At 36.6% G+C, this 21,104-nt stretch overlaps 1 protein-coding gene and 1 pseudogene across 3 annotated transcripts in view; one reads left to right on the top strand and one right to left on the bottom strand.

Moving 5' to 3' along the window:
- The window catches only part of Atad2b (ATPase family AAA domain containing 2B), a 132,567-nt gene that overhangs the window by 75,839 nt on the left and 35,624 nt on the right, over positions 1-21,104 (top strand). For all 3 annotated transcript variants that reach the window (XM_057769870.1, XM_057769882.1, XM_057769876.1), the window contains exons 19-20: positions 12,269-12,454; positions 18,031-18,166. In XM_057769870.1, the coding sequence (XP_057625853.1) occupies positions 12,269-12,454; positions 18,031-18,166 (322 nt within the window). The remainder of the gene's footprint in view (positions 1-12,268; positions 12,455-18,030; positions 18,167-21,104) is intronic.
- LOC130889494 (U6 spliceosomal RNA) lies at positions 6,992-7,092 on the bottom strand (annotated as a pseudogene).

Genomic DNA, 21,104 nt, shown 5'->3' on the forward strand with positions numbered 1-21,104 from the left:
AAAAATGAGATAGACTATTATTAAGACACACAAGATTGAATCAGACATTGGGGGAATTAAATATTGGAAAGGATATGTTAAATATTGACTATGATGTTGCCAAGATCAAAAACACTGATGACAACTTATGCTGGAGAAGATGTGGGGTAAAGGGAACACTCCTTCATTGCTGGAGGGAGTGCAAACTGGTACAGACTCTTTGGATGTCAGTGTGGAGATTTCTCAAAAAATTAGGAAACAACCTTCCTCAAGACCCAGCAATACCACTTTTGGATATATATCCAAAGGATGCTCAATCATACCACAAGGACATGTGTTCAACTATGTTCATAACAGCATTGTTTATCATAGCCAGAACCTGGAAACAGCCTAAATACCCCTCGACCGAAGAATGGATAAAGGTAGTGCATTTACATAATGGAGTACTGCACAAAGGAAAAAAATAATGACACCTTGAAATTTGCTTGCAAATGAATGGATCTAGAAAACATCATATTGAGTGAGGTAACTCAGACCCAGAAAGACACTCACTCATAAGTGGCTTTTAGACATAAAGCAAGGAAAAACCAGCCTACAATTCACAATCCCAGAGAACTTAGACAACAAAGAGGACATTTATGGATCTAATCTTCATGGGAAGCAGAAAAGGACAAGCTCTCCTGAGTAAATTTGGAGTGTAAGGATCATTGGAGAGGATGAGAGGGGAGCTGAGAAAAATATATAGCTCAATAAAAACATTTTTTTAAAAAAGAGCTAGTTGAAAAATTTTTTTTTTTTTTTTTTTTTTTGGTTTTTCGAGACAGGGTTTCTCTGTGGCTTTGGAGCCTGTCCTGGAACTAGCTCTTGTAGACCAGGCTGGTCTCGAACTCACAGAGATCCGCCTGCCTCTGCCTCCCGAGTGCTGGTAGTTGAAAAAAATTTAAAAAAAGATATGAAGATAGTAATACTTAGCATGAGGTTGTATTAAAATAAATACATTACATAGGCTTAGTAAACAGTGCTCTCAACACAGTAGCCGTAATTATGGGTGCTATTTTTATTACTTCTAAGATTAAAATAAGAATGCTATAAATTATTTTCAGCTGAATTATTTATTTATTTTAAGTGTAATCCCATTTATAATCCCATTATAATCTAGAAGGAGCAACCTAACAAGATTACTTTTTCTTCTAGATAATAAACATGAGAGTCACTTGGCGAATTATAGAGAAAAAAGTGCAATAAAGGAACTTTGCTAGGTTTTTATACCAGGATGGCAATAATACTGCTCAGGAATAGACAAAATAATAGGACCAAAAACATTCATAACTTGACCTCTGTAGAAATAGTATATAATGATGGTGGCCACTACAAATACAGTTCATATCAGTAATATGGTCATGAAAAACTGGCTGTCCTTAACAGGGACAATAGAAAAAAATAATTCCATTTCTTATTTGTTTGTATATGTAAATTCTAGGTTAGCCTTGAAAGTGCAAAAGAACTAGGAGAATTAACAAGATCCATATACTTATCATCATTTGCCCAAGAAATTAGTTTCTAAACAATGTACAAAAACTAGAACTCAAAGGAACTTGACTACAGCATTTGAACTTCATATAGCAAATATATTCTTTAAGTAAAATTGACATAGCCTGGTTAAAAATTTATTTTTTATACAGATATTAAGAACAAGTTTCTTAAAAAATAAATAGTATTTAAATCAGGAAAGAGAAAGAATAAAGTCTAACATAAAAATTTGCAAAACATAGCAAGGTATAGTGGTACACTCCTAAATATATCAACATTCTGGATGTTGAGGCAGGAATATCAAGATTGATATAAGATGAGCCTAGACTATATTGTGCATACCTATCTTACTAGCTTCTCACCTCTGCCAAAAAAAAAAAAGAAAAAAGAAAATTTATATTTATAAGGAGAAAAAAATAACCAACTAAAAAAGATTTTTACCTTTACATGTAAAAGAAAGTCACAAGATTTGTTTAGAGTTACTAAAAACAACTTAATTATGGAAACACTGGATATGCTAGATATTTGTATTTAGTTAAATGAAAATGTAAATTCATTTTAACTATTTCAGGGCATTGTTAGGCATTTCTTTACACATAAAATTTAAAGTAATATATACCTTTGAGCCAGAATTATGTATTTGTGAATTTTTTTCCCAAAAGATCTGTTAACTACAAATTACCCATTGTCAGGTGCATAAAGATATGCATCCATGACTTTGTGCATACTGACAAACCAAATTAATTCATAAACTGAAAGTTCCTTAATGGACGGCGGGTAAAGCAGGTGTGTGTAGCTTATGATATGCTGTGAAGTCGTCAACAGAGATGAGGGTGTTTTACACAGGTTGATAGGAAAGTGAAGAAGACATGCAAACAGTTCCTAAAATCTGTCCATAAATGGTGCTTTGATTTAGGAGCAGGAATTTGTGTAGTTGGAAATGATTAAACTTTAGTGTTTGTTTTCTATATGTCTTATGTTTTAGTTTTGTGGTGATGAGGATCTCCTAGGTCCTTGTGCATATTGACCAATGCTCTTTTGTGGAACCAGTTTTTCAGCCAACTTTATATATGCAGATTATGATTACAAATATAAAGGAGAAAAGGTCTCACCTAAAATTGCAACTATTGTAGTGTTTTTAACTTTTTTTTATTTTATGGCATTTATATTTGACTGTATCAACCAAGTGAAAGATGAAATAGCTTTGAAGGAGCTAGGTGTGGTGTTGTCTCTGTATTCTCAGTTACTTAGAAGTTGAAGCAGGAGGATCATTTCAGCCCTGATGTACAAGATCAGCCAGGGTAGTTTAGTGAGGTCTTTCTTCCCTCTGCTTTTTCTTTGTGTGTGTGTGCACATATGGTTGTACCCACCCATCGAGTCCAGAAGCTAGCCTGCAGCATCATTTCTCAGGTGCCTCCAACTTTGTTTTTGAGATAGGGTCTCCTACTGGAGCCTGGGATTGTGTGATTAGGCCATGTTGACTGGCCAGAGAACTCAATATCCTCTCGTTTCCACCTCCCCAGCAATGGAATTAAAAGTGCATGCTCCCATGTGTGTCTTTTGATGTTTGTGGCAGGGGTCAAAGTGAGGTCTCCATGCTTGATGTTAAAACTGTCTTTCCCATCTGTCACCAAAATCTGTCTCTTTAAATAACGAAATAAGAAACAAGACCAATTTGGTGGGTTGTCTTGGCTAAATCCTATAATCCCAGCACCCTGGAGGGCTGAGGTAAGGATTTCCACAAGGTCCAGCACAGCTTGGAAAAAAAGTCACATTAAAAGAGAACCATTTTTAAAATGAGAGAACCTCTGTTCTGCAGTTGTCTGGTGTGTCTGCTGTGTGTCTAGAGATTACAGGTTTGTGTAGTAAAGCATGAGTAAGCAGTACTCAGGATGCCTTGTGGTGAACTGCAGCTTCATAGTACCAGGAGTATAGGCTTTGTTAAGAAAGAAAGAATCATACTTGGCTAAATAGGTATTCTAACTTTATATTTTTTGTTCTTTTTCATTTTTGGCTTTCTTTTTTTCTCCATGTTGATGGGGAAAGTAGAAGGAGAGAGGTATTCTTTGGTAGGAGAAAAAATTATAAAGATCCTTGGTTTTCACCCTTTGGTTGTGTACTGAGAAAACTCAGTGCAGCTGAAGGGCTTCTTAGAGCTCATGCTTAAATAAGGTCTTGCCTGGAGCTGTGCAGTGGGATCTCCCAGACCACGACTCACTGAACATTGCCAGGGACTAGCTAATCACTGTTTATTTGTGTATTAAGATTTTTTTCCCTCCCTCCCTCCCTCCCTCCCTCCCTCCCTCCCTCCCTCCCTCCCTCCCTCCCTCCTTCCCTCCCTCCCTCCCCCCTCCCCTTTCTTCTTTCTTCCTTCTTTTGTGGGTGGGGGTTTGAGACAGGGTTTCTCTGTATAGACTTGTCTTGAACTCACTCTGCAGACTAGGTTGGCCTCAAGAGACTCACCTGCCTCTGCTTCCCAAGTGCTGGGATTAAAGGAATACACCACCTGGCACAATTTTTTTTTTTTTTTTTTTTTTTTTTTTTGGTTTTTCGAAACAGGGTTTCTCTGTAGCTTTGGTGCCTGTCCCGGAACTAGCTCTTGTAGACCAGGCTGGCCTCGAACTCCCAGAGATCCACCTGCCTCTGCCTCCCGAGTGTTGGGATTAAAGGCGTGCGCCACCACTGCCCGGCTCTGGCACATTTTTTAAATTTATAAATGTAGTAGTTTTTCAACAACATATCCAAAAAAGAGATTGTTATTTAATAAGACTAATTCCTATTTTTAGATTTATTTATTTATTTATTTAGTATACAGTGTTCTGCCTGCAGGTCAGAGAGGGCACCAGATCTCATTACAGATGGCTGTAAGCAGTTATATGGTTGCTGGGAGTTGAACTCAGGACCTTTGGAAGAGCAGTCAGTGCTCTTAAAGACACTGTGCCATCTCTCCAGCCCCAAGACTAATTTTTTAATAACTCAGAAAGGTCAGCAAATCTGGTTGTAAATTGATATGAGAACATTCTAGGGTAGAGGGTGTGATTCAGGTACATACAAAAAGTTGCTTTCTTTGGTACCCCTTCCTTCCTTTTTGCCTGCCTGCCTCTCTGCCCTGAGGATCAACTCTTTTTTTTTTTTTTTTTTTTCGAGACAGGGTTTCTCTGTGGTTTTGAAGCCTGTCCTGGAACTAGCTCTTGTAGACCAGGCTGGTCTCGAACTCACAGAGATCCGCCTGCCTCTGCCTCCCAAGTGCTGGGATTAAAGGCGTGCGCCACCACCGCCCGGCTAAGAATATTTATTCATTCATTCATTCATTCATTCATTCATTCATTCATTCATTCATTTATTTGTTATGTGTACAATATTCTGTGTGTATGTCTGCAGGCCAGAAGAGGGCACCAGACCTCATTACAGATGGTTGTGAGCCACCATGTGGTTGCCAGGAATTGAACTCAGGACCTCTGGAAGAGCAGGCAATGCTCTTAACCACTGAGCCATCTCTCCAGCCCCATTAGGATCAACTCTTAAGTAATTGTGTAACTGAAGGGTCAATCTCTGGCAAGTTGTTTTTTTTTTTTCCTTGTGTAACAGCCCTAGCTGTCCTAGAAGTAGCTCTGTAGACCAGGCTGGCCTCCAATTCACAGAGATCCGCCTGCCTCTGCCTCCCGAGTGCTGAGATTACAGGTGTGTGCCACTACCACCCGGCTGGCAAATTACTCTTAGCATGAGTTTCTCTAATGTATGTGATTTTTCACAACTATTTACTTATTTGTGTGTATGCATGTGCACACACATGTGCCATGTATATATATGGAGGCCAGAGAAAAACTTTTGGAAGATAGTTTTTTCTAGCATGTGCGTTCTTGGGATTGACTTCAAAAGTTTTTACCCACTGGTACCATCTAACATACTTAATACAAAGTAGGTTGGGTATTTAATAGTGCAGTATGAACATGAAAAGAGGGAAGAAATCTTAAGTGACCTTTAAAGGGGTGTATTTTTATGCATGATAAAATGAAAAAAAAAAGCCCTTGTGGTATTCTTTACACTATATGGATGGTGGTAACTTTGTTCTTTAAAACATACACAGCAAAATGTATATCAAAACTTTCTTTAGCCACCTGACTTCCTGGAATCTTAGTTAATAGTAGGAATGAAATATATTAGAGAAGTTAATGCCTACTGAGGAGTTTCCCTTACTGTTTAAGATTTAGTGTGCCTTAGAATTGCTTTGAGGCATTTACTGAAATTTCTGACTCTTTTACTCTAGACCCACAGGTCCTATTTTACTGATTTTGGAATAGGTTTCAGGAACTTGCATTTTAAACATGCACCCCAATGTGTTATCATTCTATGTCTTAACTAGATCAATTTTGAGATACAGTTCTCAGCAGTCTCTGGTCATTAGTGGGTATAATAAGGTTTTGTTCGTGTGCACGTATTGCTCTTACGTTATTGAGCATGTCATAGTACTCCAAGGTAAATGGGAAATCACATTCATGGCTGCTATTTTTCATATATAGTTTTTGAGCCCTACAATACACCCTCAGATGTTAGTAATCTATAATAAGAGACTTGTTGGGATTAGTATGTAATAAAGTAGAATAAAAACAACAACATAATCAGCGTGTTAGCACTTGGAGGTGGAGACAGGTAGAGCAGGAGTTCAGCGTCATCCTTGGCTGCATAATGAATTGAAGGTCACCCTGAATTACATGAAATGTTCTCTCTTCACCTCCCTTTAAAACTCACAAGAGACAAAAAAAGACTAAAAATCAACAATAATGTGATTCCACTTATATTTTCACTTATTTTTCATTCTCAAAGAATGAATACTGTCTCCTATATTGTTTTCATTATTGACTTAGAGAAAAGGTCAAATATTATATTTAAAATTAATCTATGAGGTTTTTCCTTTTTAAAAGGTTTTTTATTATTTTAATTATCTGTATATATCTGTATTGTACAGATGAATGTAAATGCCCTAGAGGTCAGTGATATGAGATTCTCCTGGAGTAGGAGTTTCAGGCAGGTGTAAGCTGCCTGATGTGGGTGCTCTTAATTGAACTCGTGTTCTCAGGAAGAGAAGCATGTACTCTGAACCACTGAGCTGTGTCTCTAGTCCCTTTATGTGGTTTATCAAAAGCTTAGAATTTAGGTATTGTACAGTGTTTATTTTAGTGAAAATTTTAGTATTTTTCTACTCCCAGTAAGAAAGTGTATGAAAGTTTCCGGGGAAAACCTTTTTTTACTAGTACCAAAGTACTTTAGTACTACTAAGTACTACTTTAGCGCTAAGTACTTTAGTACTACCAAGTACTAAAGGATTAATATTTACAGCAGTTCATCACCCCCCTTTTAGTTTACTTAAATGTTTTTTCATACAACGATCATGTTCATTCCCCAGCTCTTTTCAGAGCCTCCCTCCTTCCCTGCCTACTCAACTTTTTATTCTCTCCTCTCTCTTCCTATCTTCCCTCTCCCCAAAAATATGGAACACTTCACAAATTTACATGTTGTCTTTGTTTAGGGGCTATGCTAATCTCCTGTATTGTTCCAGTTTTACTGTATGTGCTGCTGAAGCACACACACTCTGGTTGTTTTGTGTTCATTCACATGGTGTCTGGGTTTTTCTGTGGCATACACTCTCCTTGAGTTTGTAAGTAAATTAAATTATATTGCTTGAGAATATGTAACAGTTGCTGAGTTCTAAAAGATTTTAAGGAATAAAAATATCAGATAATTTAACTTCCACAGAGGTTGTTTTGTAGTATTGCCACAGTTCAGAAACCAGTATAGGTGTGCTTCATCCCTGGCTGGTTTTACTTATTTATTTATTTTTAATATTTATTTATTTATTTATTTATTTATTTATTATGTATATAGTATTCTGTCTGCTTGTATGTCTACAGGCCAGAAGAGGGCACCATACATCATTATAGATGTTGTGAGCCACCATGTGGTTGCTGGGAATTGAACTCTGGACCTTTGGAAGAGCAGGCAATGCTCTTAACCACTGAGCCATCTCTCCAGGCCCCTGGCTGGTTTTATACTTATGTAGAAAAATTTGGTGCCTCTTTTTCCTGAACCCTTAGTTTTCAGAGGTCAGACATGTCTTGCTTTCACAGAACATGCTCAGTAGATCTTAGGTGAATAGAATATAAATGTAGCAAGATGATGTCAATAGAATAAATCATCAGTGATATTATGTATCTTGTGATAGCAAGATACAAGGAACTCATCAGTGGTTTAATATTGTTGTAAAAATTGAATTTTATTTTGATTTTAGCTGTGTTTCATAAATTTAGTATATTTATAATATTAAATAATATTAAGTAACTATGTCAAATTCTGGAAGTTTCTTGATGACATAAAGATGTTCATCTCTTTCTTGTGATAGCCCCTTTTAGTCAAGTCAGAGCATAACTGGCTTTGAGCTTTCTGCTTTATTCACATTTGAGTTTGATGCTTTTTCATGTAGATTTCAATTTTTAAACAAAATAGCTGTTTTATAATGGGGCTGTAAATTCTTAACCTAAAAAATGCACAGAGCTGTGTATATAGCTCATTGGTCGAACACTGAGCAACTGTGCAAGACTCTGGGTCTGATTCCCAGAGCTGCCAAAATGAAGAAAGAAAATGGGGAAACTTTCACACAGAGAGGTCTGTGGACACACGTGAGGCAAATACTCTGCCACTGAGCAGTACTCCCAGCCCCCAAACTATTGAATTTGGTGCTAAAGTACTGTCTTGTAGGTTTGGCTTTTCAGATAACTAGAACTCTTAGAAGTACAGTTTGTATCATTAGTGCTCCCCTGATTTCGGTATGTCTAGCTCCAGTAGCTTGGGTTTTGCCTTTGATATTTAACAGGAGTAATTAAAAGACCAGTTAAGAGACTGTAATATCTGGGTCAAGAAGGATGCTGAAAAGAAATGAAAATGAAGTGTGAACAGACATTGGTGTTTGTTCATTTTACTTGTGCAAGAGTGCTGGTCATGTCAGAGGTATTTTGAAACGGTTGGTTCAGTAATTTGGCCTACTGTCTTTTTTTCTCTATAACAGTTTTTCTGTTTTCTACTACACCTTGCACATCCACCAATCCAAGACACCTTATAGGTGAGTATTTTCCTAGTTCTCAAATGGCATCAGTTGTTCCCAGCGAGGTGCCACTTCATTAAAACTGGACTCTATTTTTCTACTCTGAATTACAGTTATTTGATTCCAGAAAGACTATTTTAGACCATAACTTTAAAAGTTACCAACAGGGGATGTAGCTCAGTGACACTTGGCTATTGTGTGCAAAGCCCTGGGTTCCATCCCCAGGACCTTGCATCCCCAACATCAAAACACAGTCTCATGATAATGGGTAAACTACTGAAGGATTGCTTTTACATTACTCCCAAACCAATAACTCAAAAGTCACAATAGGATTGCATTTCTTTTTTCTGATGTTTATACTCAAGAATTTTAAAATGCTAGTTTCAGGCTTGTTATTTACTTTAAGTGCTCCCAATTGAATTTAGGTTCTTCCACATACTGCACAAGCACTTTACCACTAAGCTATATTTTTTTTTAGTTTAAAAAACTGAGAAATTCTGGCTTGAGAGATCACTCAGCAGTTAAGAGCACTAGCTACTCTTCCAGAGGTCCTGAGTTCAATTCCTGTTAATCACATGGTGACTCACAACCAGGTATAGTGGGATCTGATGTCCTCTTCTGGCATAAAGTTGATAGATATATGATTCATATACATAAAATAAATAAATCTTTTTTAAAAATGGGAAATTAGAACAAGTTGATTTTATACTTAAAAATATGAAAGCTAACTGTAGTATTGTGAGATACAAACCAAGGAATTAAAAGGGAAAATACTTTAATAGTGCTTTTTAGTTTTTCTAGAAGGTAAACATGGTTCCCAACTAAAGGCTTAGAAGAAACATGGAAATAATCTCTAGATGTTGTTTATCTCATGTAGTCTCACATTGTTAAGTTATCATTATACTCACGGACTAGAAAGTAGAAAGGTGAAGCATTTTGGATTTCTCTCTATTTGTGTTAGACTTACCTGCTTAGGCTTTCTAATATGGTTTTTAAGTTCTCTAAGGAAAAGAGTATTTTCCTAGAGGCACCAGAAATAACAGAATGTTATGTTCAAATTATAAATTTTGGAGAGGATTTGATAAAAAGAAAAAGAAAATCGAAGCAAACCCTTCTCTTTGAGAATTGGTTGTGTTTGTGTGTAGTTTATGGCTGCCAGGCAGGCAGTGCACTTGCTAGACTGCATTGTTTCACATCTGGCTTTACGAGGTTCTTATTATCCCTAACCTTCTGTGCAGTGTGTACTCACTCTGATGCATGGTAACAACTGAATATTTTCAACATGTATTCCTAGACAATCAACAGAAGCACTAGAATGATAGGCAAAATTATTTTCGTGCAGGGATGTTTTGTTTTCTCTTACACACTGGGCATGTGGTGATAACTTGCATGGCTAAATTTAGTGATTGATTTATGAAGTTTATGAGTAAGCTATTGTTTGCTAGTCTTTTTGCTTTGGTTACCTTTCTCTCCTACCTAGTTTACCAGCACATACAGGGGAATTAGATAGTGGCAGTAAGAATTAGTTACTGTCTTCCTCATACCATGACTGATCTTGGTGACATGCAGTAATTTTTTTTTAAATGAATGTCTCAGTTGTCTTTGAACTTCTGTGTGATTTGTTCCTTTTGCCAATTATTTATGCTATTCTGCTTTTATGAAGTTCTGTGAGAGCTTCAAGGAGGGAAAAAAACATGAATTTTTAAGATTTAGGATGAGTATTTTATGTAAAGCTAGCATTTGTGAATCCTGAAGTAGAACCGGGTTGTACAGCTGCTCTGGATTGGTGGATATGCAAATATCAAGAAAGGAAGGAGCACACGTGTGAGAAGGAACATCACTTGTTTTTTCATGCTTGGGGGAGAGTCTGTGTGCGCCTCTGGTTACTTAATGAGTTGGCAGCACATATCATGTTATTCAAAAGGTTTAATGTATAAAATATTATTGAATAAATTCATGTAGTTGGTAAGCATGCTCTTGAAATAAAAATAATTCTTTTTATTTTTTAGAAAATTTCTGTATTTCTCATAATTTTTGCCTGTATGTTTATTTATTTACGTGTGTGTGTGTGTGTGTGTGTGTGTGTGTGTGTGAAGATCTTGCTATATAGCCCAGGTTGGCTTCAGACTTGATATGTAGTCCCCATCTGTCTTGGAACTTGCAGTTCTTTTGCCTCAGCCACCTACAAAGTTAGAATTATAGGCATGCATTACCACATCTGCTACTGATAATTTCTGTTAGGTTCTAATTCATCTTTCATTACAAAGGCTCATCATAGTTTTGTTTAAAATGAGGGAAAAGACTAGGAAATAGAATGTTCAAGTTAGATTAAAGAGATATTGTCAGATGTTCTTGTTTATATCTAAACTTGTTAAAAACAGTGACAAAGCCGGGTGATGGTGGCGCACGCCTTTAATCCCAGCACTCGGGAGGCAGAGGCAGGCGGATCTCTGTGAGTTCGAGACCAGCCTGGTCTACAGAGCTAGTTCCAGGACAGGCTCCAAAACCACAGAGAAACCCTGTCTCGAAAAACCAAAAAAAAAACAGTGACAAGATTGTATATTAACATGCAAGAATTCAGTGATGGGCTCAACAGCTGTTAACTTACCCATTGAGAAGAGAAATTCTGGTTTACCAGTCTGGTTCTTACTGTTGTGTGTTTGCTGAGTTTGACGAGAAGTATCGTTTTTAACAACCGAGGAAATGTCATTTTGAATATTCTGATAATGGAATGTCTCAGAGCTCCTTGCTCATTTATCTGTTGATTGATTGTGACTTTTCAAGACAGGGTTACTCTTGGTTACCCTGGATAGCCTTGACTATCCTGGAACTTGCTTTGAAGACCAGGCAGGCCTTGAACTCACAGAAGTCTGCCTGCCTTCTGAGTGCTGGGATTAAAAGCATATGTCACTACTGTTCAGTTTATTAATGTTCTTTTGAGGAGTAAGGATATTTTGTGACTATAAAGAATTGAAGCTTAAGTAATAGGAAGAGGTGAATAAGTGTGTAAGCAGAAAGTTCACTAAATTTAAGCTCCAGGGTAGTACAACATGGCCAAAATATGTATTCATGTGTTGAGTGATTTTAGGCCCTGTGCCTAAGTATTTCAACTATGTTGTCTTTTTCATCCTTACTGAAGCTCACTAACTCTTAAATTAACATAGGCAATAGAAATGTTATGCTTATTTTTTATTTGCAGCATATTTTATAGTGGTATGTCTTACTGTACATGATAAATAAAACAATTTCTACCTTTATCTTATTAATGTGTACTGAATAGGAGTAGTTAAATTGCAAAATACCCTTTTGGGATGAAGGAAGAATACATAGGAGTTACCTATATAGAAGTGCATATCTTATCTTGAAGAAATTAATTTTGAACATAATTGATATATATAATGCATACAGGGGTTGCTATGTACGCTTTAGAGTACTCAGTTTGAGAGCTGGGCAGTGGTGGCACACACCTTTAATCCCAGCACTCAGGAAGCAGAGGCAGATGGATCCGTGTGAGTTTGAGGCCAGCCTGGTCTATAAGAGCTAGTTCCAGGACAGGCACCAAAGCTACACAGAGAAAAGAAACCCTGTCTCCAGGGGTGTGTGTGCGGGGTGGGGGGGAGAATACTCAATTTGAGCTTAAAAAAACACTGGTTCTTTCCTTAGATATTTCGAGAAGCTCGAAGAACAGTACCTAGTGTTGTTTATATGCCTCATATTGGTGATTGGTGGGAAGCTGTCAGCGAGACTGTGAGAGCAACTTTTCTGACCCTGCTACAGGATATACCATCCTTTTCACCTATATTTTTATTGTCTACCTCTGAAACCATGTACAGTGAGCTCCCTGAAGAGGTAAGAAGCGCCTCAATATTTATTTTGCCTTATTAAAAAATAGTTTACTTGTTAAATTAAACAACTTTTAATTAGAGTAAAATCAGGGTTTTTATACAAGATCTACAGCTTATTAGCCACTATTCTTGTTTGCTGTAATCTTCCTCACTGCTATGAAGACTGAGACAGTTCATGCGTGGAACAGAGCCTGACATGTGTGACTCCTCAGAAAGCTGAGCTCTTCCATCACCAGGCCCTTCATAATGGTCCTCTTCATTTTTCTTTGTGAGATCAGTTGATGGGATTTGACATATAGCTTTTCATTAGTAGGGGTACATTTGAGTTAAATATTATTGTGCATTTTTGTTTTAAAAAATAACTGAAATTTACTTTTGAGTTCAGACTTAAAGTAAAATCATGATTAATTGAGAGGAAGAAATTGGCATTGAATGAAATTGCTTAAAAAATTTTAATGCCCCAGTCATTCTTTATCTTCAAATGGTGTATTTTAGAAGTACTTAGTGAGAAATAGTTTTCTAGGAGATACAGTAAAATAAAATTCATCTAAAATATTTATGTTTTATGTAATATAAACATGATTATGTAGAATTTGTTGATTAAAGTGTTTATTTCCTGAGTTCTTTCATGTTTCACTTTTTGTTGTTTTTATAGAATAAATTTGAATAATTTGTTGCTCTTATAGGAAATCAATTTATTTTTAAATTTTATAATATAATTGTAATAATTATTATTGTATGTATATATTGTATGTGCATATGCAGGTCATGATGTATATGTCAGAGGACAACATTTGGGAGTCAGCTCCCTCCTCCATTCTGAGTTCTACAGATCAAACTCAGATTATCAGGCTTGTGTGGTACATATCTATGCCTGCTGAGACCTCTTAGTGGCCTGAGTAGAAGAGTTAATTTATTGAAACCTTTTTTGTTTTTAAATTGTGTGTGCTTGTGTATATATATGTGTTCAAGGGCACACAAAGGCCAGAAACTGCAGTGACAGACAGTTAGTAGTTAGTTTTCTGTCATGAGTACTGGGACCTGAATTTGGGTCCCCTGTAAGAGTAGCCACCCACTCACAATGCTATTAATCATAACTTTAGTTTATCATTAATAGAGGGTATAGTTTAGCTGTGTATGGTAGTCAGAAAAATCAAGGTACTGATTGCAGCTGAAACATTAGAAGTTTGTTAGCATTGAACTTAAGATTTCAGCTTCTTTTCCTTTTATATGATGTTCTACATTTTTAGCTCCCCACCCCCACCCTGAGTCAGAGTTTCTCTGTACTTTGGAACCTGTCCTGGAACTAGTTTTTGTAGACCAGGCTGGCCTTGAACTCAGAGATTCGCTTGCCTCTGCCTCCCAAGTGCTAGGATTAAAAGCATGCACCACCACCGCCCAGCTGTATTTTTAGCTTTTATGAATCATAGATATTAAGAATTTCTACATTTTGAGGTGAAGATTATATGAATTCTCTGTATACTGATTGTACAATTGTGCAATTTAAAAATCTTTTGTAATAAGTACTATTGTAAATGGAAAAGGTTTGCATCCATCATATGTGTATGTATATATATGCACGCATACATATATACATATATGTATATATACATATATATGTGGATATATGTACATATATATGCGTGTGTGTGTATATATACACACCTATATACATATATCCATCCATTCATCTATCTATCCTGGCTAGTTTCAAGCTCATGACAGTTCTCTTGCCTTAGTCCCTAAATAGCCCCTAAATGTAAGCTACCATATCTAGTTCTGCTCTATTTTTCAACGAACTATTTCCATGGGACTTGTGTGTTGGTATTAGGACAAAATAGAATCTCTTTTATATTCTCTTAATGTTTCTATCTTCTAGTCCAGTAGTCCAGAAAAACAGTAGAACTTTTTATGTTTATTTTCATATTTTCTTAAACATTTAGTATGCATCTATTTCATACTAGAAATAACTATTACTAGAATATCGGGTTAAATGAATGTGCTTATTTTTGAGGAACTGTGTTCAGGTGTCATACAATGTCTCTCAAAATCTTTAGAAGTCATTGCTCTGTGTTAACAAAGGCTGTGGAGCTGCAGGGCCTTACTCAGGGTCTCACCACTGTTTAATGACAGAGCAAAGATTTGAATTAAAGTGTCTCTGATTTCAAATATGCACTAATAGTAATTCTTTTAAATTTTTTTAATTCTGTTATTTATATTTATGGGTGTTTTTGCCAGCATGTGTGTCTGTGCACTTTGTGTGTGCTTAGTGTCTACAGAAACAAGAAGAAGGCCTTGTAATAAAATTAACTATTTAGTTTCAGATCCTCTGGAATTTAAAGACATTTGTCAGCTGCCATATTGGTGCTGGGAACTGAACCTAGGTTCTGGAGGAAGAACCGGTGCTCTTAACCATTGAGCCATCTCTCCAGCCCTCCAAATTTATTTCGATTGTCTTTATTTAAGGGGAACAGCTTGGTGTTTTGGTATAAGGCCAAAACCAAGGAGTTATTCTCTTCTAGGATTGTATGGAGCCATGTCTTACAATTAGGTCTTTGTTCCATTTTCAGTTGTCCCCTTCCCATGGGGTCCAATTTCTTATTCATGCATTCAACATCTTTTTTATTTATTGAATGGAGATGGAGGAGGAGTGGATGGAGATGGGGATAAATGGGATCTATAACTTTGAAGATAGGTGGAAAACTTCATAACACTATGTTTGATAGTGAGTTCTTGGACATGACACCAAAAAAAGCAAAAACAAAGAAAAAGTGCTAAATATAAATAAGTTGGATCTTAAAATTTTTTTCAAAATATTTATTTATTTATTTATTTATTATGTATACAATATTCTGTCTGCATGTAAGCCTGCAGGCCAGAAGAGGGCACCAGACCCCATTACAGATGGTTGTGAGCCACCATGTGGTTGCTGGGAATTGAACTCAGGACCTTTGGAAGAGCAGGCAATGCTCTTAACCTCTGAGCCATCTCTTCAGCCGATCTTAAAAATTTTTTAAAACTTTTGTATATTACTGGGCACTATTGATAGAATGAAAGGTAAACAAAAAATGGGAGAAATACTTGAAACAATAAGATAAGTTTTTTGTTTGTTTGTTTTTTGGTTGTTTTTTGTTTTTCGAGACAGGGTTTCTCTGTGACTTTGGAGCCTGTCCTGGAACTAGCTCTTGTAGACCAGGCTGACCTCGAACTCACAGAGATCCGCCTGCCTCTGCCTCCCAAGTGCAGGGATTAAAGGTGTGCACCACCACCGCCTGGCAACAATTAAAAAAAAGCTTTTATCAGGAAGTTTGGAGCCTAGAAGGTAGAAATTAGACCTAAAGCCAAACAAACAAAAAATCAAAGACAGTGTTAAGTGTCGTGGTGACAAATGTGGATGGTGTAAAAGGATTTAAGTAGCATATCTTGGAAAAGAGAGTAGTGTATGGAAAGCCTAGATAAGTGGACAGATGAGAGGTGATTGCTGAGATGAGAACTACTGACTTATGCTTACTTTGAATTTTCATGCAAGGTATGATGGGATAGTCTATCAAATGTCTAAAAGTCTACTTTATTGACAGCAGAACCAGGATTCCAGAGGATATAGTGAAATAGACTTGGTAGGGAAAGAACAGAGCATGGGAAATACAAAGAAATACAAATATGTTGAGGTATTTGATCCATTTGGACTTGAGTTTTGTGCATGGTGATAGATATGGATCTATTATCATTCTTCTGTGTTGATATTCTGTTATGCCAGCACCATTTGTTAAATATACTTTCTTTTTTTTCCATTTGATATTTTTTGCTTCATTGTCAAAAATCAAGTGTTCAAAAGTGTGTGGATTAATAATCCAAGTCTTTGATTCTGTTCCATTGGTCCTCCTGTCTTATACTAATACCAGGCTGTTTTCAGTACTTTAGCTCTGTAGTAGAGTTTGAAGTCAGGGATGGTGATGCCTCCAGAAATTCTTTTATTGTACAGGAAGCCAGCTACACTGAACCTCATAGAAGAGAAAGTGGGAAAGTACACTTGAACGCATTGGCACAGGAGACCACTTCCTAAATATAATCCCAGTAGTATGGACACTGAGAGAAACAATTAATAAATGGGACCTCCTGAAACTGAAAAGCTTCTGTAAAGCAAAGGACATGGTTAACAAGACAAAATGGCAGCTACAGAATGGAAAAAGATCTTCACCAACCCCACATTGGACAGAGGTCTGATCTCCAAAATATACAAAGAACTCAAGAAAATTGGTCATCAAAAGAACAAATAATCCAATAAAAAGTGGAGTACAGATCTAAACAGAGAACTCTCAACAGAGGAATCTCAAATGGCTGAAAGACACTTAAGGAAATGGTCAACATCCTTAGTCATCAGAGAAATGCAAATCAAAACAACTCTGAGATTCCATCTTATACCTGTAAGAATGACCAACATCAAAAACACTGGTGACAACTTATGCTGGAGAAGATGTGGGGTAAAGGGAACACTCCTTCATTGCTGGAGGGAGTGCAAACTGGTACAGACTCTTTGAATATCAGTGTGGAGATTACTCAGAAAATTAGGAAACAACCTTTCTCAAGACCCAACAATACCACTTTTGGATATATATCCAAAGGATGCTCAACCATGCCACAAGGACATGTACTCAACTATGTACATAGCAGCATTGTTTGTCATAGCCAGAACCTAGAAACAACCTAAATGCCCCTCAACCGAAGAAGGGATAAGGAAAATATGGTACATTTACACAATGGAGTACTACACAGCAGAAAAAACTAATGACATCTTGAAATTTGCAGACAAATGGATGGATCTAGAAAACATCATATTGAGTGAAGTAACTCAGACCCAGAAAGACAATTATCATATGTACTCACTAATAAGTGGTTTTTAAACATAAAGCAAAGAAAACCAGCGTACAAATCACAATCCCAGAGAACCTAGACAACAATGAGGACCCTAAGAGAGACATGCATAGATCTGATCTAGATGGGAAGTAGAAAAAGACAAGATCTCCTAAGTAAATTGGGAACATGGGGACCTTGGGAGAGGGTTGCAGGGTAGGGGAGTGACATGGAGGGGAGCAGAGAAAAATGTAGAGCTCAATAAAAATAAATTTTAAAAAAGAAATACAAATATGAAGATTTTATTTGTTTGTTTTTGCTTTTCAAGACAAGGTCTCTGTAACGCTGGCTGTCCTGGAACTTACTCTGTAGACAAGGCTGAAAGAAATATGAAGAGTTTAAAAAGTTATTGTTAATATGCTTCCAGCTCCTGATTCTAAATAATTATTTTTTAGTTCAATGTAATAACTCTTTGAGATATGTCTAACAATCAGTTTAATCAACTTTTGGATTTGCTTTTGTCTGATGATCTTTACATATATATTACCTAATCACTTTTTAAGTTCTTGGACAATTGGACATTTTTCCATTGTGTTTTAGTTCATGAAATCATATTTGCCAGCAGAATAAATGTTCAGTGTTTTAAGAATGGTACTAGATATTGGAGGAATTGTAATTTGATCTAAAATGTATGCTTTTAATTTTCTCTTTCTTTGTTTATATGTATAGGTTAAATGTATCTTTAGAATACAATATGAAGAGGTATTATATATTCAAAGGCCTATTGAAGAAGATCGAAGAAAATTTTTCCAAGAACTCATACTCCATCAGGCATCATTGGCACCACCACGAAGGAAGCATACTGGTAAGTCCCAAAAGCCTTTATAAGAAAAACGACAGAATGGAATTAAGAAATATTCAGGTCCTATGCTGGTTCCTTCCCTGTCCGGCTGGAGTTGGTGAGCTCCCATTAGCTCAGGTAAACTGTTTCAGTGTGTGTACCTGTCATGGTCTTGACCTCTTTGCTCATTTTCTCACTCCTCCCACTCTTCAATTGGACTTTGGGAGCTAGTCTAGTGCTCCAATGCGGGTCTCTGCTCTGTTTTTATCAATTGCTGGATGAAAGTTCTATGGTGATATTTAAGATATTTATCAGTCTGACTACAGGGCAAGGCCAGTTCAGATACCTTCTCCTTTGTTGTTTCACGCCTTAGCTGGGGTCATCCTTGTTGATTCCTGGCAATTTCTCTAGTGCCAGGTTTCTTGCTAGTCCCATAATGGCTCCCTCCATAAAACTAGTTCCTCTGAATTTGGGTGAGAGTTTTATAGCTATGGCTGGGTCAGACTGCGGGGCCACTGGCAGTGGCACCAGGATTTATTTCTGCTGCTTGTACTGGCTTTTGGGGAACCTATTCTTTTTGGATGGATACCTTGCTCAGCTTAGATATAGTACTGGGGAGGGGGCTTGAACCTTTTCCAAAGCAATGTACTTTACCCTCTCTGTTTAGTGGGTGGGTGTTGGAGTTGGGGGGGGATAGGTAGTGGGAATGGGAGGAGGGGAGGAAGTGGCAACTGGAATTGGTATGCAAAATGAATAAAGATAGTTTGTCTTCCTTTTAAAAAGTAATAAAAGAAAAGAAAATTTTTAAAAAAGAAATATTTAGTCTTGGTGGCCAACACCTTTCTTTACTCACTGAGCTATCTCATTGACCTAGTGGACATGTTGAAAACGGCCGTGTGTTTACTTGATCCAAGATTGAGAATTATATCTTTGTTAAAGTTTTATCAAGCACTTCAGAGCTTCTGGTAGAGTCTGCATTCAACAGCCGAAAAAGCCAAGGGGAAAAAGTTAACAGTTCTACTCAGTTTCAGTTATCTGAAGTATCCGGACTAGAAATGGCAGGTTGTGAATAACAGAAGTTATACCTTTGTGGACCAGGGCAGATTTGATCGTCTAAGAGGTGGTGTGTTAGTTATTTTTCTCTTTGTTGTTATAAAATGCATGACAAAAAATACTTAAGGAAGGAGACCTTGTTGTGGCTCACATTTTGAGTAGATGCGGTTGATCCTGATAAGAAAAGTATCACAGTGGAGGGAGAACAAGACACTGATTGTGTGTCTGCAGCCAGGAAGCCTGGTGGGGAATGCTGGTGCTCAGTGTGTTTCCTTCCCCTGGGGCCCCAGTCCATTGGGTGGTGCTACCCACATTCCAAATGTCCACCCTCTTCATTTAGACCTCACTAGACACTTCCTTACACAAAACTAGAGGTAAACCTCCTAGGCGATAACAGACTCAGACACGTTGACTGTGAAGTTTGACAGTCAAAGTGGGTTAGAATATGGCCTTTTCTGGCTTACTTGAAAAGTTTCTAAAATAATATTTAGAATATATTATGATGGTTTGAAAGACTTCCATAGCCTTGTTTTAAGCATTTTATTTTTCTTTAGTTTGGAGCAATGGTATTAAGAAAAGCTAAAGAATTTGTTGGGTTTCAACTCTCTGAATTAGGAAAGACCTGCAGTCTAAGACATTGAAGAGGATTTATTTCCCCCACTTGTAAAGGTACATAAAAGGTGCAGTCCTGCTCCTTAATCTTTCAACGTTATGAGGAAATAAATATTTTTGTTAAGATAATTTTAAAACCATATTGCCCATTTAAAAAATGCCATTTAAATTAATTCTTTGAGATTTCATACATATCTCAGTATATTTTTAATATTTTAAACCCATAGTACCCATTTTAAAAATGCCATTTAAATTAATTCTTTGAGAATTTCTTATATATCTCAATATATTTTTTAATATTTTCTTTATTTATGAACATTAGTGTTTTGCCTGCTTATATGTCCTTGTGAGGGTGTCAGGTCTCCTGAAACTGAGGTTACATAGGGGTGATAGGAGTTGAATCAGGTCCTCTGGAAGAGCAGCTAGTGCTCTTAACCACTGAACCACCTCTCCAGCCCCAACACAAGTGTATTTTAATACACCTACTCTTTCCAAGTCCTCCAGAACTACTTTGTTATCTCCTAACCCCACCCCTTGTTCTTTACATGTCTTTTAACGGTTCTTGTAGGATACTAAATATTTTTCTTTCCTGTTATGTTCTTACGTTTCTATAAATATCTACTTGTTTTGTTGTTGTTTATATGTTATGTTATATATTATTAATTTAATATATTCATATAATATATAATATGACATTATTTATAACATAATATATATACTCTTAGATAAGTCTATTTTTAGTCCCATCTATGTTAATTTATTTTTTTATTTATTTTGATGTAGACTCATCTGTAACCCAAGCTAGCCATGAACTTTGTGCTTCAGTAATCTAAGTGCTGGGAATGAATAATGATGCCTGGCTTGGATTTTCTATTTTTTTTTCTTTTTAATATTTTATTTTTCTTTATGTTTTAAATTCATTACTTATTGTGCTTGTGTTTGATGGACAACTCTGTGAAGTTGGTTATTTCCTTGTACCTTTATGTGGATTCTGGAGATTGAATTTAAGCCTCAAGGAAGTACTTTACCCACCGAGCTATCTTACTGCCTTTTTATATTTTTTGAGACAGAGACCTTGAGCTCATGATTTTCCTATAGCGTCCTGAACAGTAGGATTACAGGCATGAGCCACCACTTTTTATTTTTCCTCTTTGAGTTGCTTTATTGAGTTTCTTTTTTCATGTTAAAGATTTAGTCAAAATACTTAGCATTTGAGTCCTGAGCTTTAGTATGATGCCAGGAAAACAAACTAAAATATTTTTCGTCTTTATTAAAATTAAAAAGCTTTTATGAAAGT

Source organism: Chionomys nivalis, chromosome 1 (assembly GCF_950005125.1).
Source record: "Chionomys nivalis chromosome 1, mChiNiv1.1, whole genome shotgun sequence".
NCBI classification, from domain to species: Eukaryota; Metazoa; Chordata; class Mammalia; order Rodentia; family Cricetidae; genus Chionomys; species Chionomys nivalis.